This window comes from Aspergillus novofumigatus (genome assembly GCF_002847465.1).
Source record: "Aspergillus novofumigatus IBT 16806 chromosome Unknown P174scaffold_6, whole genome shotgun sequence".
Taxonomy (NCBI): domain Eukaryota; kingdom Fungi; phylum Ascomycota; class Eurotiomycetes; order Eurotiales; family Aspergillaceae; genus Aspergillus; species Aspergillus novofumigatus.
Genome location: NW_020194279.1, coordinates 1482613 through 1504212, shown reverse-complemented (window position 1 = coordinate 1504212; position 21600 = coordinate 1482613). Strand labels below are relative to the sequence as shown.

The 21600-nt window shown below is 51.3% G+C and overlaps 3 protein-coding genes across 3 annotated transcripts; 1 reads left to right on the top strand and 2 right to left on the bottom strand.

Annotated features, from left to right (window-relative positions):
* Positions 1 to 70: 70 nt before the first annotated feature.
* Positions 71 to 7557, bottom strand: P174DRAFT_462346 (uncharacterized protein; the record flags this gene model as incomplete). Its single annotated transcript, XM_024830116.1, has 13 exons — positions 71 to 198; positions 252 to 379; positions 475 to 697; positions 771 to 789; positions 999 to 2394; positions 2941 to 3713; positions 4495 to 4932; positions 4971 to 5892; positions 5948 to 6044; positions 6100 to 6712; positions 6771 to 7079; positions 7154 to 7383; positions 7446 to 7557. 13 exons carry the CDS (start codon positions 7555 to 7557, stop codon positions 71 to 73), a joined length of 5388 nt encoding a protein of 1795 aa, XP_024680434.1.
* A 1486-nt stretch (positions 7558 to 9043) lies between these two features.
* On the bottom strand, positions 9044 to 11780 carry ace1 (putative C2H2 transcription factor (Ace1); the record flags this gene model as incomplete). Its single annotated transcript, XM_024830115.1, has 4 exons — positions 9044 to 10163; positions 10238 to 10809; positions 10876 to 11168; positions 11228 to 11780. The coding sequence occupies 4 exons, from the start codon at positions 11778 to 11780 to the stop codon at positions 9044 to 9046; spliced, it is 2538 nt and encodes an 845-aa protein (XP_024680433.1).
* A 4426-nt stretch (positions 11781 to 16206) lies between these two features.
* Positions 16207 to 20690, top strand: pex6 (AAA family ATPase peroxin 6; the record flags this gene model as incomplete). The annotated part of the gene is made up of 3 exons (XM_024825097.1): positions 16207 to 16396; positions 16488 to 20217; positions 20282 to 20690. 3 exons carry the CDS (start codon positions 16207 to 16209, stop codon positions 20688 to 20690), a joined length of 4329 nt encoding a protein of 1442 aa, XP_024680432.1.
* Between the last annotated feature and the right edge of the window lie 910 nt (positions 20691 to 21600).

Here is a 21600-nt window from a genome sequence, read left to right as displayed (position 1 = left end):
CCAAAACTCCATGCTATTCCGAGACTCAGACCAAATCCAATCTCGTCGAAAGGTACGGAATACTCCGTATTCACTCCGTGAAATTCCTCAGCTTCGTCAACTCATCCAACAACTCCTGCAAATCCGCATCCGAGATCTTATGCTGCAGACTCGGAATAAGCGACTTGGCCTCTTCAGCATTATCGCAGCACAAGCTCCCTTTTTCCATTATCAGCAAACAGCCAGACACAATAGCCCAAAGCAGGACATACCCAGCTGCGACCGCTCAAACATCTCCAACTCAGTATGCGAGTTCAGCAACCGCTCCACAGCCTTGATGTTCTCCTCGTCCTTGAACCGCGCAAATACCTCGAGGTAATCTAGCGTCTTGGTAAGATTCCTATTCATCCGAGCCTGTTAGCCCTTGTGTTTGTAGAAGGACGGACCGTCACTGTGGAGGAAATGTGACGGGCAACGCAACGCAACGCAACATACTCGGGTTCCTCGTATTTCTTCCCCCCGCGGCGCTTATTCTCCAGAACCTTGTTGATGACGAGCCGGGCCTCGGACAGCGAGAGAGTATGTGTGTTTTGATCAGCACCGAGTTTGAGGGTTGAGGCTGCTTCAAGCTCGCCCTGGGGGAGGGCGCGCTTGCGGTGTGTCGCTGGGGGCAGTTGAACGCTCATGGTGAGTTTGCTGCCTGGTAAAACTTGGATGCCTTATTGGAAAAGCTCCGGGATGTACTCCGTAGACAGTAGAAGGTTGATAGACCAGCGATGCGGAGCTTGAACGTTGCCGGAAGCGGGAAAACTTCGAGATGGAGGGCGAAAGGCAGTTTGAGGCGGTGACATGTTCACCGCCTTCCACATACGATTTTCTATAGAGACCGCCGAAGTGCTATGAATGATTGCGAGCTCATAATAGGGTATCAGGTTTGTTTTATGTACAGAATACCAAGCTAACGCCTCATGCTATGCGAGGATTGTCTATAACAAGATCCCCTAGATGTAGAGTTATACCTTTTTGAACGCAACCTCCGCAGGCAGCCGGAAGCTAGCACAGAACATCTGCTTCTTAGGACTGACAAGTCTGACGTTATGGATCGAGAGCTCAATGCTCTGATCCCCACTGCCTCCGATCCGATCCTCAGGCGTGATAGTATATCCGATACGCTCGGATATCCGCTGGCAGATGTCGATGTGGTCGTCCAGCTCGTTCTCGGAGTGGCCCGAGAAGCAATACACGTGGACCATGGGTAGACGCTGGGAAGTGTGCGGCGCAAACAGCGACTCCCTGCCGGCGTAGACGCCGGGGAACGCATCGAGGAACTCGATGGCCGTCGCGGGGAGGTTCATCACGTAGTGGTCGAAGAACACTGGACGGTGATACTCCTCCGGATGAGGCGGGGGAGCCTGCTCGACTTTATTGCCCGATTTTCTGTCTCGCCGCACCTTGGGATGAATGGTGACGGTCACAGGCTCGGCCTCCAGAAGCTCCTTGGCAGACCAGCGGATAAATTCCCGGCCGTCCATGTTGAACGGCGTGACGAAGCCCTCCACCTTGTTCCTCTTGATTGCGTCCTGCATCACCTCGTACCCGTGGGGGTTGAGGTCGTTGGCCCAGACAAAGATCTTCTTCTTGCCCGCAGGCACAGCAAACGGTCCCACACCAGCCATCACATCACAAACCATCTCGCCCTTGTTGAATTTCTCCACGAGTCGCCGATGCTCCGTCTCCAGTCGACTATTCCAGTAGACGCGGGAATAGTCAAAGCGGAACTCGCAGTCCTGCTCGTGCTGGACAACATTCAAATCATTATCACCCGCCAGAAGCTCAAAGGGGAACGTGCGGAACTCGCTATGCGATCCAACGTCCTCGGTCTTGTTGATCACCGTCCTAATCGCCTTGTTCTTGTCCTTCAGAATCTCCGCAATGAGATACTTGTATGGGAGGTATTGCTCGCGCAGATTCAAATGCAGCACATGTCCCACTTGAGTAAATCCTTGCGGAATCTCTTGTAGCTCGTCCTCGGGTAGAATCGAGGAGATAATATCGGCGTACGTCCAAAAATCATAATCCAGCGTCAAGTCGTACGGCCGCATTGCGATCCTCCCCTTCTCGACCAGCTCGCTTATCTTTGGCGACCACGTTTCCTTATCGTCATGCTTGACAGTTTCGCGCAGCAGCAAAGCTTTCTTTATCTGCCCGTCCTTGTCTGCAACGTCCCGGATACAGTTGAGCCGAGGCACAGCCAGGAGGTCCCGGCTCTTGTGTAGCTCCGCTCGCACCTTTGAAATATCTGAGTTTTGGAAGACCGCAGCAGCGGACAGAGGAACCGTCTTGCGAAAGAACGAGCGGTCCAAGACACGCATCGCGCGATTCACGGGTGGTCGAAACATTTCCGGAAGGTCGCTGCTGCGGAGCGAATTGGAGGAGTCGGTCATGGAGTCCATGGACGAAAGGACAGGTGCCACGGGTGTATGCTAAGCGGTCTGTTGTCTAATTATATGATATGAGGCATCGGTATGTTTTGCGTGCTTGTTAGTGGGGAAGTGATTCATACTTTTTAATCTTCTGCATCTTATCAGTCACGTGCCTAATATTGATCTATACCTGGTGCCTGTTTAATGGCAATTATTGATCTCATGTCCGGCATAATATGTTGATGATCTCGAAATCCATGAAGCATAAATGGTATTGGTGTATTTAAACAAAATGAGATATAATATACTTGATGTGGAGAGACATGTTTCGTGGTGATAATATATGATTTCACGACATCGACTTCGACCCCCGAGATATGAAGAGAATAAAATGAAAACATATGGAAACCGTACTTACATTGCCGGCCAGGGTATCATGAATGCAATCTCCCTATCCTTCCAGCCATCTCACTAGAACGATTCTCGTCACTGTCCCCTCAACCCATCAATGATAGCTCGATCCATTTCCCTCTGCGACTCCAGGCTCGCAATCCTCTCATTCAACCTCATAATGGTCTCATCCTTCTTCTTCAGCGCGATTCGTGAGATGTCCCGCCCGCGGATAATCCCTTTCATCTTCAGATCATGTTTGTTCAGCAGCGCCAACAACTCGTCCTGCGCCCGTTCCGGCACGACCACCTTGTGATCTTCTAGGATCTTCAAAGCCTGAAGACCTAGCTCAGACGAATCGTCACGCGCATCCGTAGACAGCACATTTCTGTACCTGCCAGGCGTAGGCGTCATCGAGACCTCTGCCGAAGCCGGCGGTAATCTGGTCTGCGTGCGGGTCGAGAAGATAGACGTAGGCGTAAGCGCGGTCGTACTCTCGCTTTCCTCATTTTCTATGTCCGCCAGGTTTCGCTTGCCGGGGGACGTGAGGGTCTCGGTCCGCGGCGCTTTGCGAGGCCCATCCTGTCCGAAATCCGGCTGACGAGGCCGCTCAAGCAACTCGGTCAGCTGCTCAGCCTCCGACGAATCATCCCAGCTAAACTCGTCCGTATCCTCCGTCATCATCCTGGCCTTTCCGCTCTTCGACGGTGTGGGCGTGCGGTTGGCGCTCATCCCGCGGACATCCTGGACCTTCGTGTCCGTTTGTGGCGTGAGAAGGCCGCTTCCCTGCACTGATGGCTTCGTAGGTGTATTGTTCGCCGAGCGCGGCTCAGTCCGTGAGTTCGAAAGCACGGCTAGTTTCTCCCGCGCTTCTGCATCGCTTTGCCAGAGAAAGAAGTTGCAGCGCTTATGTTGGGGTTTCTGGCAGGTGTAGACTGTATCGCTTCAACAATGATTCTGTATTATGCTAGTCAAGGCCATGAGGAAAAGACTTACACCATCTCCCATGGTTGACTCCGTGGTTCTTCGTTTGCAGCCTGACGGCTGGGGGCGTTCGGGACAGTTGCACCTCCACACGCCCTCGACAAAGAGTCCCCGCAATGGGACGGCGGTGCGAGGCGACAGCCCTCCGATCGCCCGTTTATGAGGAGAAATCATGGATGAGGCAATAGAGAAGTATCTCCCATCACATGGTGAGGGCAGATACAGCATCCGAGTAACTTCTTTACTGTTGTGGTCGTTATGACGCAACGAGTGTTGGCAAATGCCTTGCTTGTCGCTATGGAAACTGATAAGCCAAACGTTGCAAAATAGAATGCGGGGAATCGTTCAGAGAGATATAGTATTCCACACAGTCATCCGAAGCAGTATGTATACGCCTGGTCGTCTTCTGATGGAATGATAGATATTTTTCTTTATCATGAAATGGAAGATTACAGGCAAGCATATACCAGTAGCAGGTGTGTTAGGTCATGGTCTCGCCGGAAAAGGAAAGCAGGAGAGCACACCGCTGAAGACAGCAACATATGTTCTATGATACTGCCTTTCATTGTATCTGAATTTGGAATCTAAAGAGCTATCCAAGATGTCTATGCTTTGATCTAAAGTATGCAAAGTGCAAGCAAGCAGACAGACAAGCGTACTCAAAAGTGACTAACTGCAGCGGTATCATCGCGATGAGTCGGACTTATTCGGCTAGGACCTGCCTTAACATAGCATTAAAAGGCTCCGAGAGCTTGAGAATCTCCTCGACTTCCGGCTTGACCGGCTCTCCTGCAGTCCGGCGAAGCTGATCCTGTTTCTTGACGCGGCGTCTCCTCTCAGCTGTGATAGGATCAAGGTCGTCCTCTTCCATTTCCTCGGACTGTTCGGATTCCGCGTCGGAAATGGCGAGATCTTGAAGATCGGCCTGGAAGTTGGTTAGACATGAAGATAAAGCCCTTTGCATTACACATACCTCATCCAAGCCAAAATCACTGCCGCGGAACGTCGCGTTCCCGGGGAAAGACTCGTTACCAGTGCCTTCAGCCGCCATCTTCTGTCGCGTCTTATTCAAGTGCCACCGTTTGCGATCCTCGTGCCACTTGATCAAAGCATTAATCTCCTCAATGGCCTTGGCCTCATCGATCTGCCCGACATCCTTGGCTCCGTGGAACAGAGCATTCATGTCAAGCTTACCCCTTGAGGTCCGTGGCGCAGGAATTCAAGGATATCTTCAATCCAACCCATGAGGGAGGTAAACAAGCCATTATCGTGAAGGTGCACTTCGTGAATGAACTTGTAGAAGTTGTCTTGGTGCCGCTCGCACAGATCGATGAAGGCCTGGACGGTTTGGTTAGGGTCGGCAGAAACATCCTGCCTGTGACATTTCTCAATCACAGCGATCGCGTCGTCGGCAAATTGCGCAAAGTCAGTAATGCTACTGTACACATTCGCAGATTTGTAGACGCGCACTAGGGGCTCGTAGAAAATAGTGAAGAGATCACGGAATAACTGAAGGGTGACAGGCTCCTCGATGATGCTGAGAATCATTGCCTTGTCGCGTTGTCGGGTGTAGAGCTTGAGCAATTGCTTCATGTTCGCAAACCACTGGGCCCCTTCCTGCATCTCAAGGTCCACGTTGTCCACCGCATGATTCCAGGCCACATAAGCATTGAACACCTTTCCAACCTGCTCTGGAGTGAGCTCAGGTGATATGAGCTCCGACCGAAGAATAACAACGATCAAATCCACATCTTCATCCGCAGCCTCTGTCCGAATTTCATTCTTGATATTCTCATCTGCATGCGCGAATGCTTTCAACTTCCCAGTCAGGACGGGATCGTCAATCTTGGCTGCCAGCGAGTCAATGGACTTTTGGAATTGTTTAATGCCGTCATTTAGAGCCATGGAAAAGATGCGCTGTAGCAGAGACCGCGACCCAAATGGCTGGGCGAGGAAAAGATCTAGGACACCACTCATCACAGCCGCAGGGTTGGCGATGCGGATGACATTCTTTAGCAAGGTATACGGGACAAGAGAATGTATCCTCTTGAACTGCGCGAACATCTCGGGAGAGTTGTCCTCAGCCAGGAATACGTGATAGAGAGTTGCCGCAACCCTAGTAATAGTCAGTCGAGAAGGACAAAATTGGAAGATCCAGGTAATCAACGCACTCAATTCGGAGCCATTCAGCAAATTTTTGGTACTGAGGGCTAAGGTCCGCTATCGTCTTCTTTTCACGAATCTCGGAGAACAATTTCGTTAGACCATCTGAGTTCAACATGTCAGTGAAACCGGCCTTGGGTCATTGTGACTCGTTCCTTACTGCTCTCCACAATATCCCGGCGGAACTGCTCCATGTACACATCCAATTCCGCCGCACGTTGCCTTGCAATTTCGTAGAACCGCTTCTGTTCCTCAATCCTGATGGCGTCCGCTGCTTTTCTTCTTTCGACATCGGTTAATTCCTCTTCATTCAAGGTGACGGGATGCGCTGTGAGAAACTCCTCCATCGCCTTTGACTCGGAAACTCGCTTGTTCTGCAGCAAAGTGCGTAGAAATGCTCGGAGAGAGACGCGCTGCTCCTCCCTGTAAAGCACCGTCTCTCTCGGGCTCTCACTTGAAAGTCTCCCGGACTTTGATGATCTCATGGAGGAGCGTGACAATGAACGACTGTGATGGGGTCCGGGAGCCAGCGTTCGACCTGCGTACCCCTCGCTAGTATCTTGAGTTGACACGGAAGAAATAGAGGACGCCTCATCGTCAGCCGAGCCGAAAAAACTAGCACTTGTTGATGACTTATTTTTTCTCGGGAGAGGAGCTAATGTTCTACCCGGGAACTCTGTACGCAGTCTCTTATGAAGTTTTGCGAATTCTCCATATCGCCTGGCCACAAAGATGTCAGGCTTGCCTTCCCGCCGCACACGGAGGATGAATTCCTAGCGGAGTGTCAGTTAACCTGGTTACCATCCGTCCGTACTTATCCCTATCACTGACCGCGTGTTTATGGTATCGCACTGTCCGTTTGACCGAGGTAACTCGTACCGCCGCGACATTGACATCCCAGCCATGTATCGCATGCCCCTCCGGCATATTCACGAGAAGGCCCTTCTCGTTCGCGCCGCGATCGACCACCTCCATCTCCGAGAATGATATCCGCTCTTCATACCCCGACGCTGTGGGGATTCCCGATACCATCATCAGCTCGACGAGCTTTTCAGCTTTCCGCGCCAGCTTCCTGCGCTTGGTCTCCTCCAACCGGTCTTCCGAGGACGATACATGCTTGTTAGCGAACGACTCGAGGAACTGCATGAGGAACGAAGTTAGTCGCACTGAGTCTCCGGCTACCACAGACAACCCAAATTGGTGCAATCACATACCACCTGCAACCTATCCTGCCAAAACTCCTTCTCGCGAGCCTGGTCGAGGAAAGGGAACTTGCGCACATGGTGCACAAAGATGTATCGCAGAATCGGCAGTTCAGAATCAACGGGGGCAACTTCCCCGAATTCAGATTTGAATGGAGCGCCGAAGCGGTGGAGGGCAGTGGGGGAGTTCAGCTCGGTGATTTCGTTGCGCACTTGACGGCCGATCAGCTCGCGCTTCAGATCTGTACCGGTTAGCGATAAGTCCTCTTCAGTCAGAACTTGACCAGATGGAGACAATTCTCACAGTGCTCTTGCTTTCCCGTCAGAATTTGCCCTGGTGGTACATGAGTTGACAGCGGCCGACCGTCTGCAGTCAGATGGTCGGCATCATGGGTGGCGGGGTTTGCGTCAGGCATGTCGAGCCAGGAGGGATCTATCACTTCGATCCGTTCGTTCAATCGACACGTTGAGAGACCATTCACCTCTCAAAGAAGAGTATGGTGCTTCACTTCGGCGCAAGTAATGGCTAGAATCCGTCTGCCTAATGTATGACAGGACGTTGTTTTGGGGTAAGCTAGATGACGTCTCCGCTTTCAGTGCCAAGCTTCCAGGACAAAGTCCTTGTCGGGTGACCGAATAAAAGAAAAGGTAGAAGGGAAAAAATAAACTGAATAGAAACCGAAGAAACTGTATGAAGGCTGGGAATTATTCAGCACGACCTATCAAAGAGCTTGGTAAGGAAAAGAGGTACTTCCTAGAGAGAATAGAAGAGGGTGAGTCTATGCCGCAGGTGTCGTCACAATCGATCCAGGTCCAATTTGTAGGTACTGGTACGAATCACATTGTTACATACCTAGGTACCAATGAGGGGCACTTCGAACTCTCTTTTCTTCTCTTATTAGGCTGAGTGAAATCCCTCATTTTCCTGCTGCCACTGACGCGTCCAGCACTCTAGTTGAGGGGCCTCAGCCTTGTAGTCCACGCTATTGTAATGAGGTGCTAATTTCGACGGTAATGGATCGTCGCCTAGAGCAGGATCGACGTCGAGTGCCAGTGGAGTGGTATCCATACAGCTACCGTAAAAGGTAAAAACATGACATTCAGCTAAGCGGAACAAAAATAGGGGACAACGTTACTACTTTGTATTAGAATGACAACTAGACGGTGCGTGTTGCTTTTTGTTCACCTTGAACAGCTCGGTAGTCAAGAAACACAGCCACATGCAGAAATTTCATGCTCGCATCTGTCTATGATTGACGGACACATGATCCAATAGCTGGTAGACTATCAACATGGGCCTCTGATGAAATGAATAAAGGTAAATACTCTTCTAGGATAGTCAATTCGTACGCCATAGTACGGATGAGATCAAGGATGCTTCCTTGGAGTCATTTCGCGTGTGTGGCGTCTACCAAGGGTCCGATGCTCGAATTGCTGACACGATACCAACAAGATGTACATCTTCAGGCAGGCTACTTATTTCCTTAAGGGTACCGCGTGATGACCGTAGACAAAAGTGCTCTTCATAAGTACGCACTGACATTTTGGAGGAATCATTTGCGCTTCTAGATAAGACGTGATCTTTGACAAATCATTCAGCACAGAGTACTGCTTGGTGGAATAGAGTCATGCATGCGGTGATTACACAATCCAAGTTACAGATCAACGTCAACTCGGGCAAGGAATGACCATAGAGAGTGACTGGCAAGAAAGGTCAAGCCGTAACAGAACATGCCGCACTCGTAGATGGATGACAAGGTTGTCAGTAGTGGTGATCCCAGTAATAACCATAACTCGCTTTCAAAAGGAAAGAAACAAATACACGGCCCTTCCGATGGTCCCAGACTCCAGAAGTAGGAAATTAAAGAATAAAGGCAAGAAGATCGAGTATGACCGGCGAAATTAGAAATGTTCCATCTCCATGTCCTGGGGCCACCCCTGGGTCATATAGTTGAGATCTTGGGTATTGAGAGAGGGAAACATCTGATTCGCGTTGTGGAGCGCCGAGAGATGGCAAGTACTCGACATATCGACAGAACCCGCCCCAAAGTTTGCATTCTGGTCGAAAAGCATAAAATCTGCCTTACTCTGGTAGCTGGGATCGAAAAGATCCGAGACGCCTTCATCGACATGGCAGGAGTCAGGCGTGTAGAGCGGATTCTCTACTTTCAGGACCGGGAGCGGAGAGGGGTTTGAGATGGAGGGGTCTCGAGAAAAGGAGTTCAAGGCACTCATCGGGACCGAGTGCTCTGGCGTAAGCATCTGCATGGTCAGAGTCGTAAACTCTTCCTCGACATTTTGAGCGTCAAGCTGGCTCCACGCCAGGTCGAAGTTCAGGCTGCTGCTGTCAGTGGATGCAACTGGCGACGTATCGAATCCCATAGTTCCATTGATCAAGTCCGGCACTGGAGACGCGGAGTCGAATGATTGACGATCGAAAGTCAGAGGAATGAGGCCATTAGGGTCAGCCCCCTCGAGCTGGGATTGAAACGCTTGGAAGTCCAACGAGGTGGTTGGCAGCGGGCTGAAATCATTTACACCAGCGGCTAAATCCTCAAATGGGCTATTCGTAGTGAAAAGGGGGAAGTCGCCGCTACCTGTTTGGGTAGGGGGATCCGCGAATGAAAACGGTGGGTTCGGAGGGTAAGCAGTGACGGGTTCGAACGGCGAGGGTTCGGAGCCGGTAAGGGGCGTTGCAATGTCCTGAGCCTTCGAGCTAGGAGTAGCAATGCTGGGAGTCTGGGGTGTAGCTCCGTTGGACGCCTTCTTGCTGCTCCTGCCATTATGCTTTGAGCGAATGTAATCCCAGCCGTGAGCCTTCTCCATATGCTGCTTGCAGTTACTCTCTCTCTTTGATGAGTAGGTACATGGCGCGAATTTGCACTTGTACAAAGCGGGGGCTCTGGAGTGCTTGTCGTTGATGTGGCGGTCTCGCTCTTTCTCCGTTGGCCATCCAATTTCGTGATATTTGCAGGAAGGTTCGGAGCACTTCCAGGGACGAGAGTGCGTCTTCTCGTGTTTCCTGGAATCGGTCAGCAAAGTGCTCCGAATAAAATGTAGTCAGGGGAGCAAAGTGAATTCAGTAACAGCACTTACGTAAGATCACAAGGCCTTTTGAAAACCTTGTCACAGTCTTTGCACTTCTGGTTAATGTCCATGGGGGGTGCATTCTTCTTGCGACGAGCCATGGATCGCTCGACGCCCTCATCGACGGAGCGAAGGCTGAGAGAACGCTTCATCGCAGGAACGGCATTCTCCTCGTAGGGCTTGCCCGTACGCAGCGAGATCATCTCGCCATCCTTGTGAACCACGAGTTCAGCAGGTCGTCCGTTCTTGGATAATCCACCCTCCAGGGTAACACGTTCACTGCGGACAATGTCAAACCTTGCAAACCACCCAGAGGGCGGGGAGAGAACATACTTTGGATCACTAGCCTTTGCACCGTCCTGTGCTGGTTCTCTATTAGAAGGCATGCTGCTTCGGGACTCATTAATCATAGCTGCATATCGGCGAATCTGTGCGACGAGATCAAGGAAGTAGCCGTTAGTGTAAGGCCTGTCTGCTGGCAGCCGTTGATCGCGTTCGTTGAGATGATAGACCGACGTATGAAGACACTGAATCGTAAATTCGCAGAAACGGAGGTACGAAGCTCTGGAAGCCGCGTAGTTCTTCAAGAAACGAGAAAATAAATGAGCAATGCACCTAACGCCATTCCCTTTTTGAAAATCACTTACTGGTGCCAGCCACAAGAGTGTCTTTTCGAGGTCACGGAGACAGCCGATTTCTCTATCTACAATTCGCTGAGGGATACTTTGAACGAGGGGATGGAACGGCTTCAATCTCTCTTCCTTGAGGATGGGCTTGATGACAAGGCGTTCAATCTGCTTGCATGCAGGCATTCCAAGTTGACGCTTCTGAGATACCTTAGCATCAAACGCCGAGATAGAGCTGGTGATGGCCGATTGAGTCATTCGAGTAGCAGCTTTGGCAGACGACTGAGATTCGAATGATAACTGTCCAGCTTTCACTGTAACACGCATGTTAGTGAAAGGAAATGCGGCTGTAGGCTTGAAAGAACGAAAATACCTTTACTTTTGTCCGAGGCCGACATGTTCTCACTGCTGAGGGAAGTGCCCAATCCACTGTCCGAGGCATGGCAATGGGTCTTGCGGACCTTGGAAGGAGTGTGTAGCTGAGAGGATTGAGCAGGTTTGCTGACTCGGTCCGCCATTGACTGAGAATCGATGTGGGCTTGAAGGATGGCTCGAGGAACAGGAAGATCGTCTCCGTTGTCTTTGTCAGAAAGAGGAGAAGACGGTTCCAAGGAGTTGAGGTTAAGGTTGCTCAGATAGTCGACCATGCGCTGCTCTCGGGCGGCGATGGCCTCTAGGCTTCTGGGGCATGTAGGTGAGCGCTGGGGAAGAGACCTAAAGCTAAGCACCGGGTCAAGATCGTCTGAGGGTGGTGGGGAAGGTGAATGGAACGTTTCCCCTTTCTTCAAACTCAAACTTGGTGACGACGATGACGAGTCGGCGACATAGCTTTCCAGCGATGTTGAAGCAGAAAGGGAGGGGGGTGCTGTCTTTAAGGGACGCCGACGCGGGTGAACCCGGGTATGCTCAGCCTGGGAGGTCGACATGGCTGAAAAGGCAAGCACGAGTCACAGTGCAGGGCAGACTTAGCAAGTCAGCGGAAGAGAACAGATTGGCCCAAATGCTAGGGTACCGGCTAGACCACTGTGTCTGTGACTCACCTGGTGCGATGTAAGATACGTATTCAGAAGGATGACTACCCTGGTGATTCAAATGACGTACATGCAAGTCAATGGCTCGGTCTCCATCGAGAATTAGCTATTTAATCCCAGAAAAGCAACGAGGGTGAAGCAGCAGATGAAAGGATAAAATCTAAACCGAAGGTGCAAACACTTACCGTGATGACAGTTGGCTGTTGATGGAGTGGACGACCGAGTCGGCAGATGATCCCTTGAAGGCACTGCGATACTCTCTATGATGACCGTGAAGAGTTGGGTGAAATGCAAGGACACCAGCAACGTTAAATAGGACTACGATTCCGAGTGACCAAGAAGTAGGCGACAGGCGTTGGAGCGGATATGTGAATGCAAAGTAGAACCACTGCTGTAGATAACAAAGTACGGAGATAATCTCGCTCGAAAGTCTTTTGAGAGTTGGACAAAGTCTATATCGAGGTAATGGCGACCTTCAATGTCCGAATTCTCTCTATTTTGCGACTATCGAGAATAGGAGGAAGGGCAAAGTTGAGCGCACAGGTAAGGCGATGAAAATGTGATGATAAGAATAATGATCGTGAGGACGGAGTCGAGGGAGGATGATAGTCTATGTCTGGGACGACAGGCTGACATCGACAGCAATGGAGGCTGTTCGTCCGGCGCGGATCTGCTGGTCCGCAAGCTGAGGTGGTTTCGATGTCTGCCTGATAGACGAGCCCCCTAATCCCAGAAAGGGAAAGATTGAGAAGAAAATCAGAGCGCTGGTTGGATTGTTATTCATAGCCTCGTTGCGAGGGCCCCACTGACGTGGCGCTTTGCCCGATCAGCAATCGGCGCAGTCGGCCGAGGTACCTTGTGTATCCGGAGTACGTCTGGGGCTGTGATCCTGGGTTGTATTTTACCAGTATATTACGGGTCGAAAGGGCAAATTCCGGCTGGAATGACAAAGATTCCAGCGGTGTCGTACCACGGAGTTACGACATCAGTCTAATGCAATTGCCGTTTGGCTCCATTTCCACCCTCTTTGGCTCTTAAGGGGTTTCTTTTCACTTTTTAGAGTCCTTTGATTTAGGTATGGATTATCGGCTAACCAGTTTTGGTGCATGCAGGTATGATGAAAGTTGGAAACCCTGAATGTGAATGGGTCGGACAGTTCCAACAATCCGAAAATGAGGACCAACGGAGTCGGACACTTTGGGACCCCGACTGAGCCTCAATCAATTGGACGACAAAGGGGCACCACGACTCGTACTTTTGTTATTTTCGTACGGAGTAACGATGGCGCTTACGAGCGCAATACGAGTATCTAGGTATTTTTACCCTTCCGCCGCGCTTCGAAAGTAGCCAAAATGACCTTAAAACAGAACATATGAAGAAATTAGTATATTCGCAGTAGGTAAAGGAATCCTTGAGAAAGTCTTATTTATCAATTGTTTCTCCTAACTGTCTGTAAAGCTATGTCGAAAACATTCCCTTTCATGATCGGACGTAGATCAATAAACGGGCGGTCATGGCTGTCACGGTCGTTACAGTCGATACCGTGGTCGTCTCAGAATGACTTGTCTTTTGGACAACTGGTTTCTCATCCTGGCTCAAACATGACAGGGATCCCGTCCTCTCGCTCACATGGTGATATGATTCGACATTTCTCCTTATTCCATGGATGACGACTCAACCCTTAATAATCATCTTTAGCATCTCAACACACTCTCCAGTCCAGTAAGGCCTCGTAGCCAGAACTTACGCAGCGACTAGGTTATCCAACAGTGCGTACCTACCTTAGGCATCTCAGTTTCAAATGGTTACGTACTTGGCTGCAACCACCCATGTCAAGTATGTGGCTATGTGCGGAGTCTTTGAGCCTCATCCCTCTTTCACAGGGTCTGGCCACACTCGGAGAAAGCCTCTGACATATGGAAGGGAGCAGTGTCGTTCCAGCTCGACCGCTCAAATTGGGCCTTGATCCAATCAAAATCCCCAGATTATCACCAGATGTCGGTGACGGTTTGTGAAGGGTGAACAACTGGCATCGTCTGATACCTTCTGCTGATCGGCTCACGGTCTGGGGTTCATGTTACCGTGCCTCTGGTTTACATCTACAGGGTATCTAGACACACATCGGATACTCAGGCAGTTGAATGGGAAGCTCAGGTGTTTGGCATGAGACTGAATCTTTATTCTTATTCCCATACCTTGGGCGGCCATTATCACGGTGGCTTGATTGACTCCGCCACGCTTGGCGAAGCTAAGCCCAACATAACAAGGTATGGTGTACGTTACTTGTCTCACGAAGTTGTGGACTTTGCCTATCCTGAGCTGTCATACGCTTAATTGGTCCTTTACTCTGTGTGCTCTCGCAGCTCCCATTGAGGATGAACTATCTGGAGCTTTGTATGGACGCGATCCGCTACAGCCATCCACACTCTAGAAACACTGCCGCTTCCTCACTCAGCTTATATAAATGCTGGGGTTATCATCTTGATTGGACGTTTCCCTATCATTGCCTTGCCCAATTGGTCGATTCGTTGCCACTTGGCAACGGCAGGGAAAATAAATAGTGATGGGGTAGGACTCAGTTTGCGCCAAACGAATCAATCCGGGATGTTACAGGCTCACAATGGCTTTCAACAACGCCAGCCTCCGTAGACTACCTAGGCATCGGTTATCTACAAGAGCTTGTAGCACAAGGGACCAAGCAGAGCGCATCAGTTATTGTTGCTGAAAAGAGCCCGTCAGTATTGGGACTATCCGTGGCAAAACTGAGGTCCTATTCCTCATCTTCGCCAAGTTCCCTGAATCTCGAAAGTCCCCTGCCCATCATCCATGAAGACCAAAAGCTAGATGAACATGCTCTAACACCAGCCATGCTCCTTTGGCATATTTTATTCAAACATCTTCAGGCTGAAGCTATTTTACATGACTTGAGCTATCCCATTGATCTTCTTTCTCTACGAACTTGGTACACGACCAAGAACTTGCCTTAGAGTATACAGTAAATCACAATGGAGCCGCCATTACTAAGCAGATTGTCCAAGAGGTACTGACCATGATCCTGCTACATGCGGTCATCCGCTCACCAGCACGTCTTCATCAGGACTATGCAGATCACTCCGCAGTACTCTAGTCTCGCAAACAGCAAGGACTTTTCTATTGTGCAGTGCCGCTAGATACTATTCCATCATTGTCACCAGGCATTCTTCTAGTATCCTCTTGGCAATCTACAAGCGGCAATGCCTGACCCAATCCTGTCTCCAACACTTGATTTCTCAATTCCTAGCGTTATGGTTTGGCGAGGGTAAAAGAGATCGAGGGCTATCGAGCTTAAGCCAACGGACGCGACGCAACGGAACGAGTCATGGAAACCCTTGAGCATGACTCTGAGAAACAGGCGTACCTAGTTTAGGAGCGAGTCAGGACCATAAATTTTTCGTTTATCTAAAGCAGCTTGCAAGTGAGTCTTGCCGACATACATATACCGAACGGGTGTCGTTTGGGCTGAGCTCAGATACGCCTATCACAGCCTCGGCTTTCTCTTATTCTCCCGGCCGGGATATGGAATGGGACGATATTCGCAATCAGTCTAATAATGAAGATTCCTGACGCGCCCCGGCGGGAGATTTCAAGATGGTATTCCGTACAGAATATATGTAGAGAGTGTGCGATGCAAACCTACTATAAGGTCCACGATTATCTCCTTCAACTTGGAAACAGCTGCAAGTATAAAGGATGTTCAATCAACAGTTTCTTTTGTTCCCGTTCCATTCGCCAGCCGAAGTCGCTGTTCACTGCTTGTCGCAATGGTGATTACGAGCGGAGAATGGCAAATACTAGGAGTACTCCTATGAGCGAGGAACTCCCATGTAGACTTCGTATGAAAGGACTGCAAGCTGCCACATCTTGGATCATTATATCTTCAAAACCAGATAGGCTCTTGAGAGAGTGAAAGTTGACCTATTGTTCTTTTTAATGCAGCATTCAGTCCTATACGACAATCCACTTAATCACCGCATCTTGTGAAGCAGCGCAGCTGGACCTCGGCTCGGGAAGTGGCAGAACGCTCGGGCGGTGCCGAACAGTCACTCGCTCCCCGGACTTTCTCCATCCACTGTTCTTCTGCCCGCACTTGAGCTAGGAATTATCCTCTACAACATCTGCGGTCACTGTCTGTTGCTTGGTCTTTCGTGTTCTGTCACTACCGGACGATTATCATGGCTTGTTGACTTGATAAATACACCCTCCCACAATCTTTACACCAGACCCAGCATCGTCCGCGCCCCTCGGCGATTACCCCGGACACGACACCGCGCTGTGATTCACCATGGACTTTCCACACCATGACCGTGTTTCTGAACAACCGAGACGACGAAGACGAAATATCGCCAAACGGCGATTACGCAATAGGGCCCCTATATCTGCGCGGCTAGCTCTGGACAGCCAGCTGCGTGGGAGCGTCGGGATTGTGTCTGATGACCTGGCGAACGACCTCTTTCAGCCGCCCTCTGTAACAGGTGAGTGAGCTGAAACGGCTTCACAAAGCCCGTGGCAAAAGCTACTGTTAGCGTCGTATGTTTGCATGCTAAGTCGCCGATTGTATTACAGATGATGATGGCATTCGCTATCTTGCCATATCGCCCTATACTCCGGGTTCTAGCGCGGTAGATGATCTGGCGTGGACGATTGTCCCTGTCCGGTTGGAGTCTTTAGATCGTTCCCGTGCCTCGCCACTCCCCCACTCGACGGTCCTTTTTCCGGATTCTGCAGACTCCCTCCAGCCGTTCATACAGACTCTGACCAAACTCGATCCTACGCGCCACTCTCTGCAAGCGCAGCGTATTGTGGAGATCCGAGCTCTGGACGTCGTTCCTTTGCGCTTGGATACTGTTTATGTAACGGTAGAGCGAGACTTGCTTCGGAACCATGATGATGTGCAGAGCAGGTTCGGTGGTGGGTTTACCACGAATATGCACGGACCGAACGGGCTGTTGGCAAAGGCGGGAAAGGGCTTAGAGCCAAAGAGATTCACGAAGAAAGCGGCAGCTGAGGTGGAGGAAAGACTTACGGCTGCCGTCAGAGAAGCTCTAGGGACACAGAAAGTGGTGCATACCGGCGATGTAATACCGCTCCCGCTCCCACCGCATCCAATCACCTACGCTCCGGCCCCTCCTGCTCACATTTCTTTCTGCGAACCCGTGTCTCAAGGCTTGCTTGCGTCTACGACCAAGATTGTTCTCATTCAAGCGCGTCCACAGGGCCACAGGGCGCAAAGGAGTCTACGGTCAAGGCCGGGGCTGCTCAAGCAGGTTGCGGAAGACGAGGCGGACGATACATCAAACGAGCAATTTTACTCCGCTGCCGAAGACAAGCCCAGTGAGAGTGGGACTGAAATGGAGAGCACAACCCCGCCAGATGATTCGGAAACCGAGGGTTCGGTAGGCAATGCGAGTGACACCTCAGATGACTCGTTGGAGGATATGATCTCGCTGACAGCCCCGGAACTTCCACAACCACCTTCCGGTGTTTTGTCTTCAATCACCTCCGCTACACCCCGTGCTGGTGGTCGGAGACTTGATGGCATTCACACCCCTGGGTCCGTGGCATCTAACTTCACCTCGGCGACTCTGCGCCCGGGGAGAGGACCGGGGAAAGTCTTCAAGGCGGAAGGTTTACTTCGTGGAATTCCAATCGAGCTCCTACACCCCAGGCCTCGGGAAGACGATGACCCGGAGTCATTCATCTATGTGGACATCGGCACGCTCGCGAAAATCGGCTGTTTTTCCGGGGACTGGGTGAGAATCGAGGCCACAGAGGAACCCCAGGCGAATATATTTTCGTCGATCCAGCTCGGGAGCTTCAACGAGCATGACGAAGAGCATGGTAATTGGCGACCAGTAAAAATCTACGGCTTGCCTGGCCTTCCGTCTGCCAAACCTAGGTATTCGATCAACCAATCCTCTGACAGGCGCCCTAGCATCTCCCAACGCCCTCCACAGCGGCTAACTCCCTCGGTCTATGCTTCTCCATTGCTGTTGAACAATCTTGAGAACACGAAATATGTGCGCATCTCGCCGATGGCATTTTCCACAGGTAACGGCCCTTCGAAGTCTGCTGTTCTGCATCAAGTCAAGGCCAGCTCGACCAGGCAGCCACCTTTGGCCAAGGAAGTAAATCTTTTGAAGGTTTCCACACCGCTTTCTATGGATCGTGTCCTCCAGCCGGCCTTGTTCGCAGGACTCAAGCAGTATTTCGAGTCGAAGAGGCGGATTTTGAAAAGCGGTGATCTTGTTGGCATCAGCGTTGATGAGGGACTTGGCAGAGCTGTTTTCTCTGGAGCCGCGGCCACGGATGCAAGCACTTCAGACGAAGATTTGACAATACGTTTCAATCAAGCCAATGAGTCTGCGCAGGGTGTGAAGAAGGTTGGCGTGGCATGGTTCCGCGCCGCTCATGTGGTTCCCGGAAAGTCCGAGGATCAGGATGAAGACGATCAATGGGGAGGGGTAGCCGTTATTGACTCTGCGACCACTAGGATGGTGCAGGCTGGAAGCGATGTCAGCCGGGTTCCCGGCACCTTGGAGAACGGTTGGGAGTACTGGCTTGGGGTGAAATCCGTACCAAAGTCCATTAGCAATGCGCCGGGACCCCATGGTCTGGTCACTGAGCCACCGCAGCTGTTCCTACCGCCATTGCAAAAACGGATTCGCGAGCTCATGGCAGTGGCAACAAGTCCTCGCGCCATTCAGCTGGGAATGAAACCTGTTGTGATTCTTTTGAGGTCGCAGCAAAGACATATTGGAAAGACTACGGTCGCAACGCGCGCGTGTGCAGACATTGGCCTTCATACCTTTCCCATTGATGCCTACGACATCCTGACTGAGGGCGGCGCCAATGGCGGCGATGTGAAAACAGAAGCCTACCTTAAAGCGAGAGCCGAGCGGGCGTTTCACTGTGGATCGCACTGCACAGCGCTTCTCATCAAGCACATTGAGGTGTTGACTGCCGATAGAATAGTGTCGGCGATGGCAGAAATTCTTGCAGATGCGAGAGTTGTTATTGCCACAACCACGGATGTGGAGCAGATCCCGGAAGGGATCCGCAGCATGTTCACTCATGAATTCGAGATGACTGCGCCAGAGGAGAAGGAGCGTGAGGGCATTCTCCGAAATGCTGTCGCTGAACGAAGCATCAGACTGTCACCCGACGTCGACTTGGGATCGGTGGCTCTGAAGACAGCTGCTTTGGTTGCAGGCGATTTAGTGGATGTCGTCGAAAGGGCGTCCGCCATCAGATCCGCCCGTCTGGAAAAGCTAGCGGAAACGGCAAGCAAAGTTGCGCCAGAATCCAAAGTCAGTGTCAGGGACGTGCTTGTCTCTGGCGGCGATGCGGCACGAGGTGTCACCAAGGCCGATTTCGACGCCGCTGTTGAAGCTGCAAGGAAGAACTTTGCCGACTCCATTGGGGCCCCGAAGATTCCAAACGTTAGCTGGGAGGACGTGGGTGGACTGACCAATGTCAAGGATGCCCTGGTTGAAACTATTCAGCTGCCTCTTGAAAGACCCGAGCTCTTTGCCAAGGGCATGAAGAAGCGCAGTGGTATTCTGTTCTATGGTCCTCCCGGTACTGGAAAGACCTTGCTTGCCAAGGCTATTGCCACCGAATTCTCCCTCAACTTCTTCTCCGTCAAGGGTCCCGAGCTGCTCAACATGTACATTGGTGAGTCCGAGGCGAATGTGCGACGAGTGTTCCAGCGCGCTCGGGATGCTCGGCCTTGCGTTGTTTTCTTTGATGAGCTGGACTCGGTCGCGCCGAAGCGTGGAAACCAAGGCGACAGCGGCGGTGTTATGGACCGCATCGTCAGTCAGTTGCTTGCCGAGCTAGATGGGATGAATGGTGGTGAAGAGAACAGTGGGGGTGTATTTGTTATCGGCGCCACCAATCGGCCCGACCTACTGGATACGGCCCTTTTGCGTCCTGGTCGTTTCGACAAGATGCTCTACCTTGGTGTTTCGGATACACATGAGAAGCAGGCTACAATCCTTGAAGCTCTGACGAGAAAGTTCACGCTCGATCCCGAAGTGTCGCTCCGCCGAGTCGCGGACCGGCTTCCTCTAACTTATACGGGTGCCGATCTGTATGCTCTGTGCTCCGATGCCATGCTCAAGGCTATCACGCGCAAGGCGACGGCGGTGGACGAGAAAATCAAGCAGCTACCGGGCGGGCCGGTTAGTACTGCATACTTCTTTGACCATCTCGCGACGCCGGACGACGTGGCTGTCATGGTGACAGAGGAAGACTTTACCCGGGCTCAGAGCGAGATGGTTCCCAGCGTCAGGTACGTTACTCGTAGTCAATACCTGATAAGATTATTGAAAGACATTTGCTTATTATCCCTGCAGTGCCAAGGAACTGGAACATTTCGAGCGGATTCGGCGCCAATTCGAATCCGATGACAAGAAGCAGGAGCCGCAGAGTACCGGGTCAGGGTCCACGGCGCCGCAGACCATCGGCGACGCTCTTGAAGCGCTCAAGCTGGGCGGCCAGCTTGATGGATTCATCGATGGACCAGTTACGAATGGAGACCACCCTTCTCCTGGCGGTGGCAAAGGTAAAGGGAAGGCCGGCTCAGCCATGATGCGGAGCGTCAGCGGCCAATCTACAAGCAGCAAGGGCAAGGGCAAATGGAAGAATAAGACTGTCGCGGATGGAGGCGGAGAGTCTGATTCCTCGCCCGATGTTGCCAATGGGGATGACGACTACATTGTCCGGACGGATCACTTGGTGAATTCTACGGACGGAGCGAAGTAGGCGGTGGCTTTGTTGCAATGGACTGAGACGAAGGATGAGCATAGCATAGCATAGAGTTGGAGGTTGATATTCTCCATGTTGTTGCATGTATATATTATGTTTGCATCAGATGCTGTATCGATACCATGTGTCATTGATCCGCTGTGGATCGGAGTTGACCGTGTTTATACCTCTATCAGTATGTCGATGAAACGTTGAAGATATGAATACATTCGTCATAGAGTGACTGCGTGGAGTTGCCTGGCCGTTCTCCGATAATGATGGTCCAACCAAGCCATGTGCTCACGTGGGAGGCCTCCAAAAGATACTCCACTTTCTTTCCTCCTACTCGGTACGGAGGACCGGACCTACCCAGGAATGAAGGCTTAAGGCTTATCGGGATCCGTGTGTCAATTCGGTCGATAATCATCAAACTGCCCCGGTGAGACATCAATCAGCCGTCTGCAACTCGTCCACCGAACTCCGTCACCCCATATATATCGTCTCAAGCAGACCTGACTACCCTGACTGATTATCTATCTCTACTTCGAATATGAATCATCGATATCTGATTGCTGAATGATATCTCGGAGGTGCTCCGTCGCCAAGTAATACATTCTCAATCTCAGTCTGCATAAGCTTTCTAGAACCAGCCAAATTCCCGACCAAGCGTCCAAGACTCTGTGGCTCCCACCCTCCCAGACGCTAAGAAACGACTTCCCGCAGATCGTCCTCTTCTCTTTTTTGCCTCCTTTCATCTGACTGGTCCTCGGCGCCGTGTCTTCGGCGACTTGGGCGAATTATAGTCTGCTTCAGTACTTATCTGCCATATCTGCCACTGCAAGCACCGATGGGTTTTGTCCTGCTTAGTTGACCGAAAAGGTACCCTCTCCACGGAGTAGCTGCTACCTTATGGAGTAGACCCGGTTCC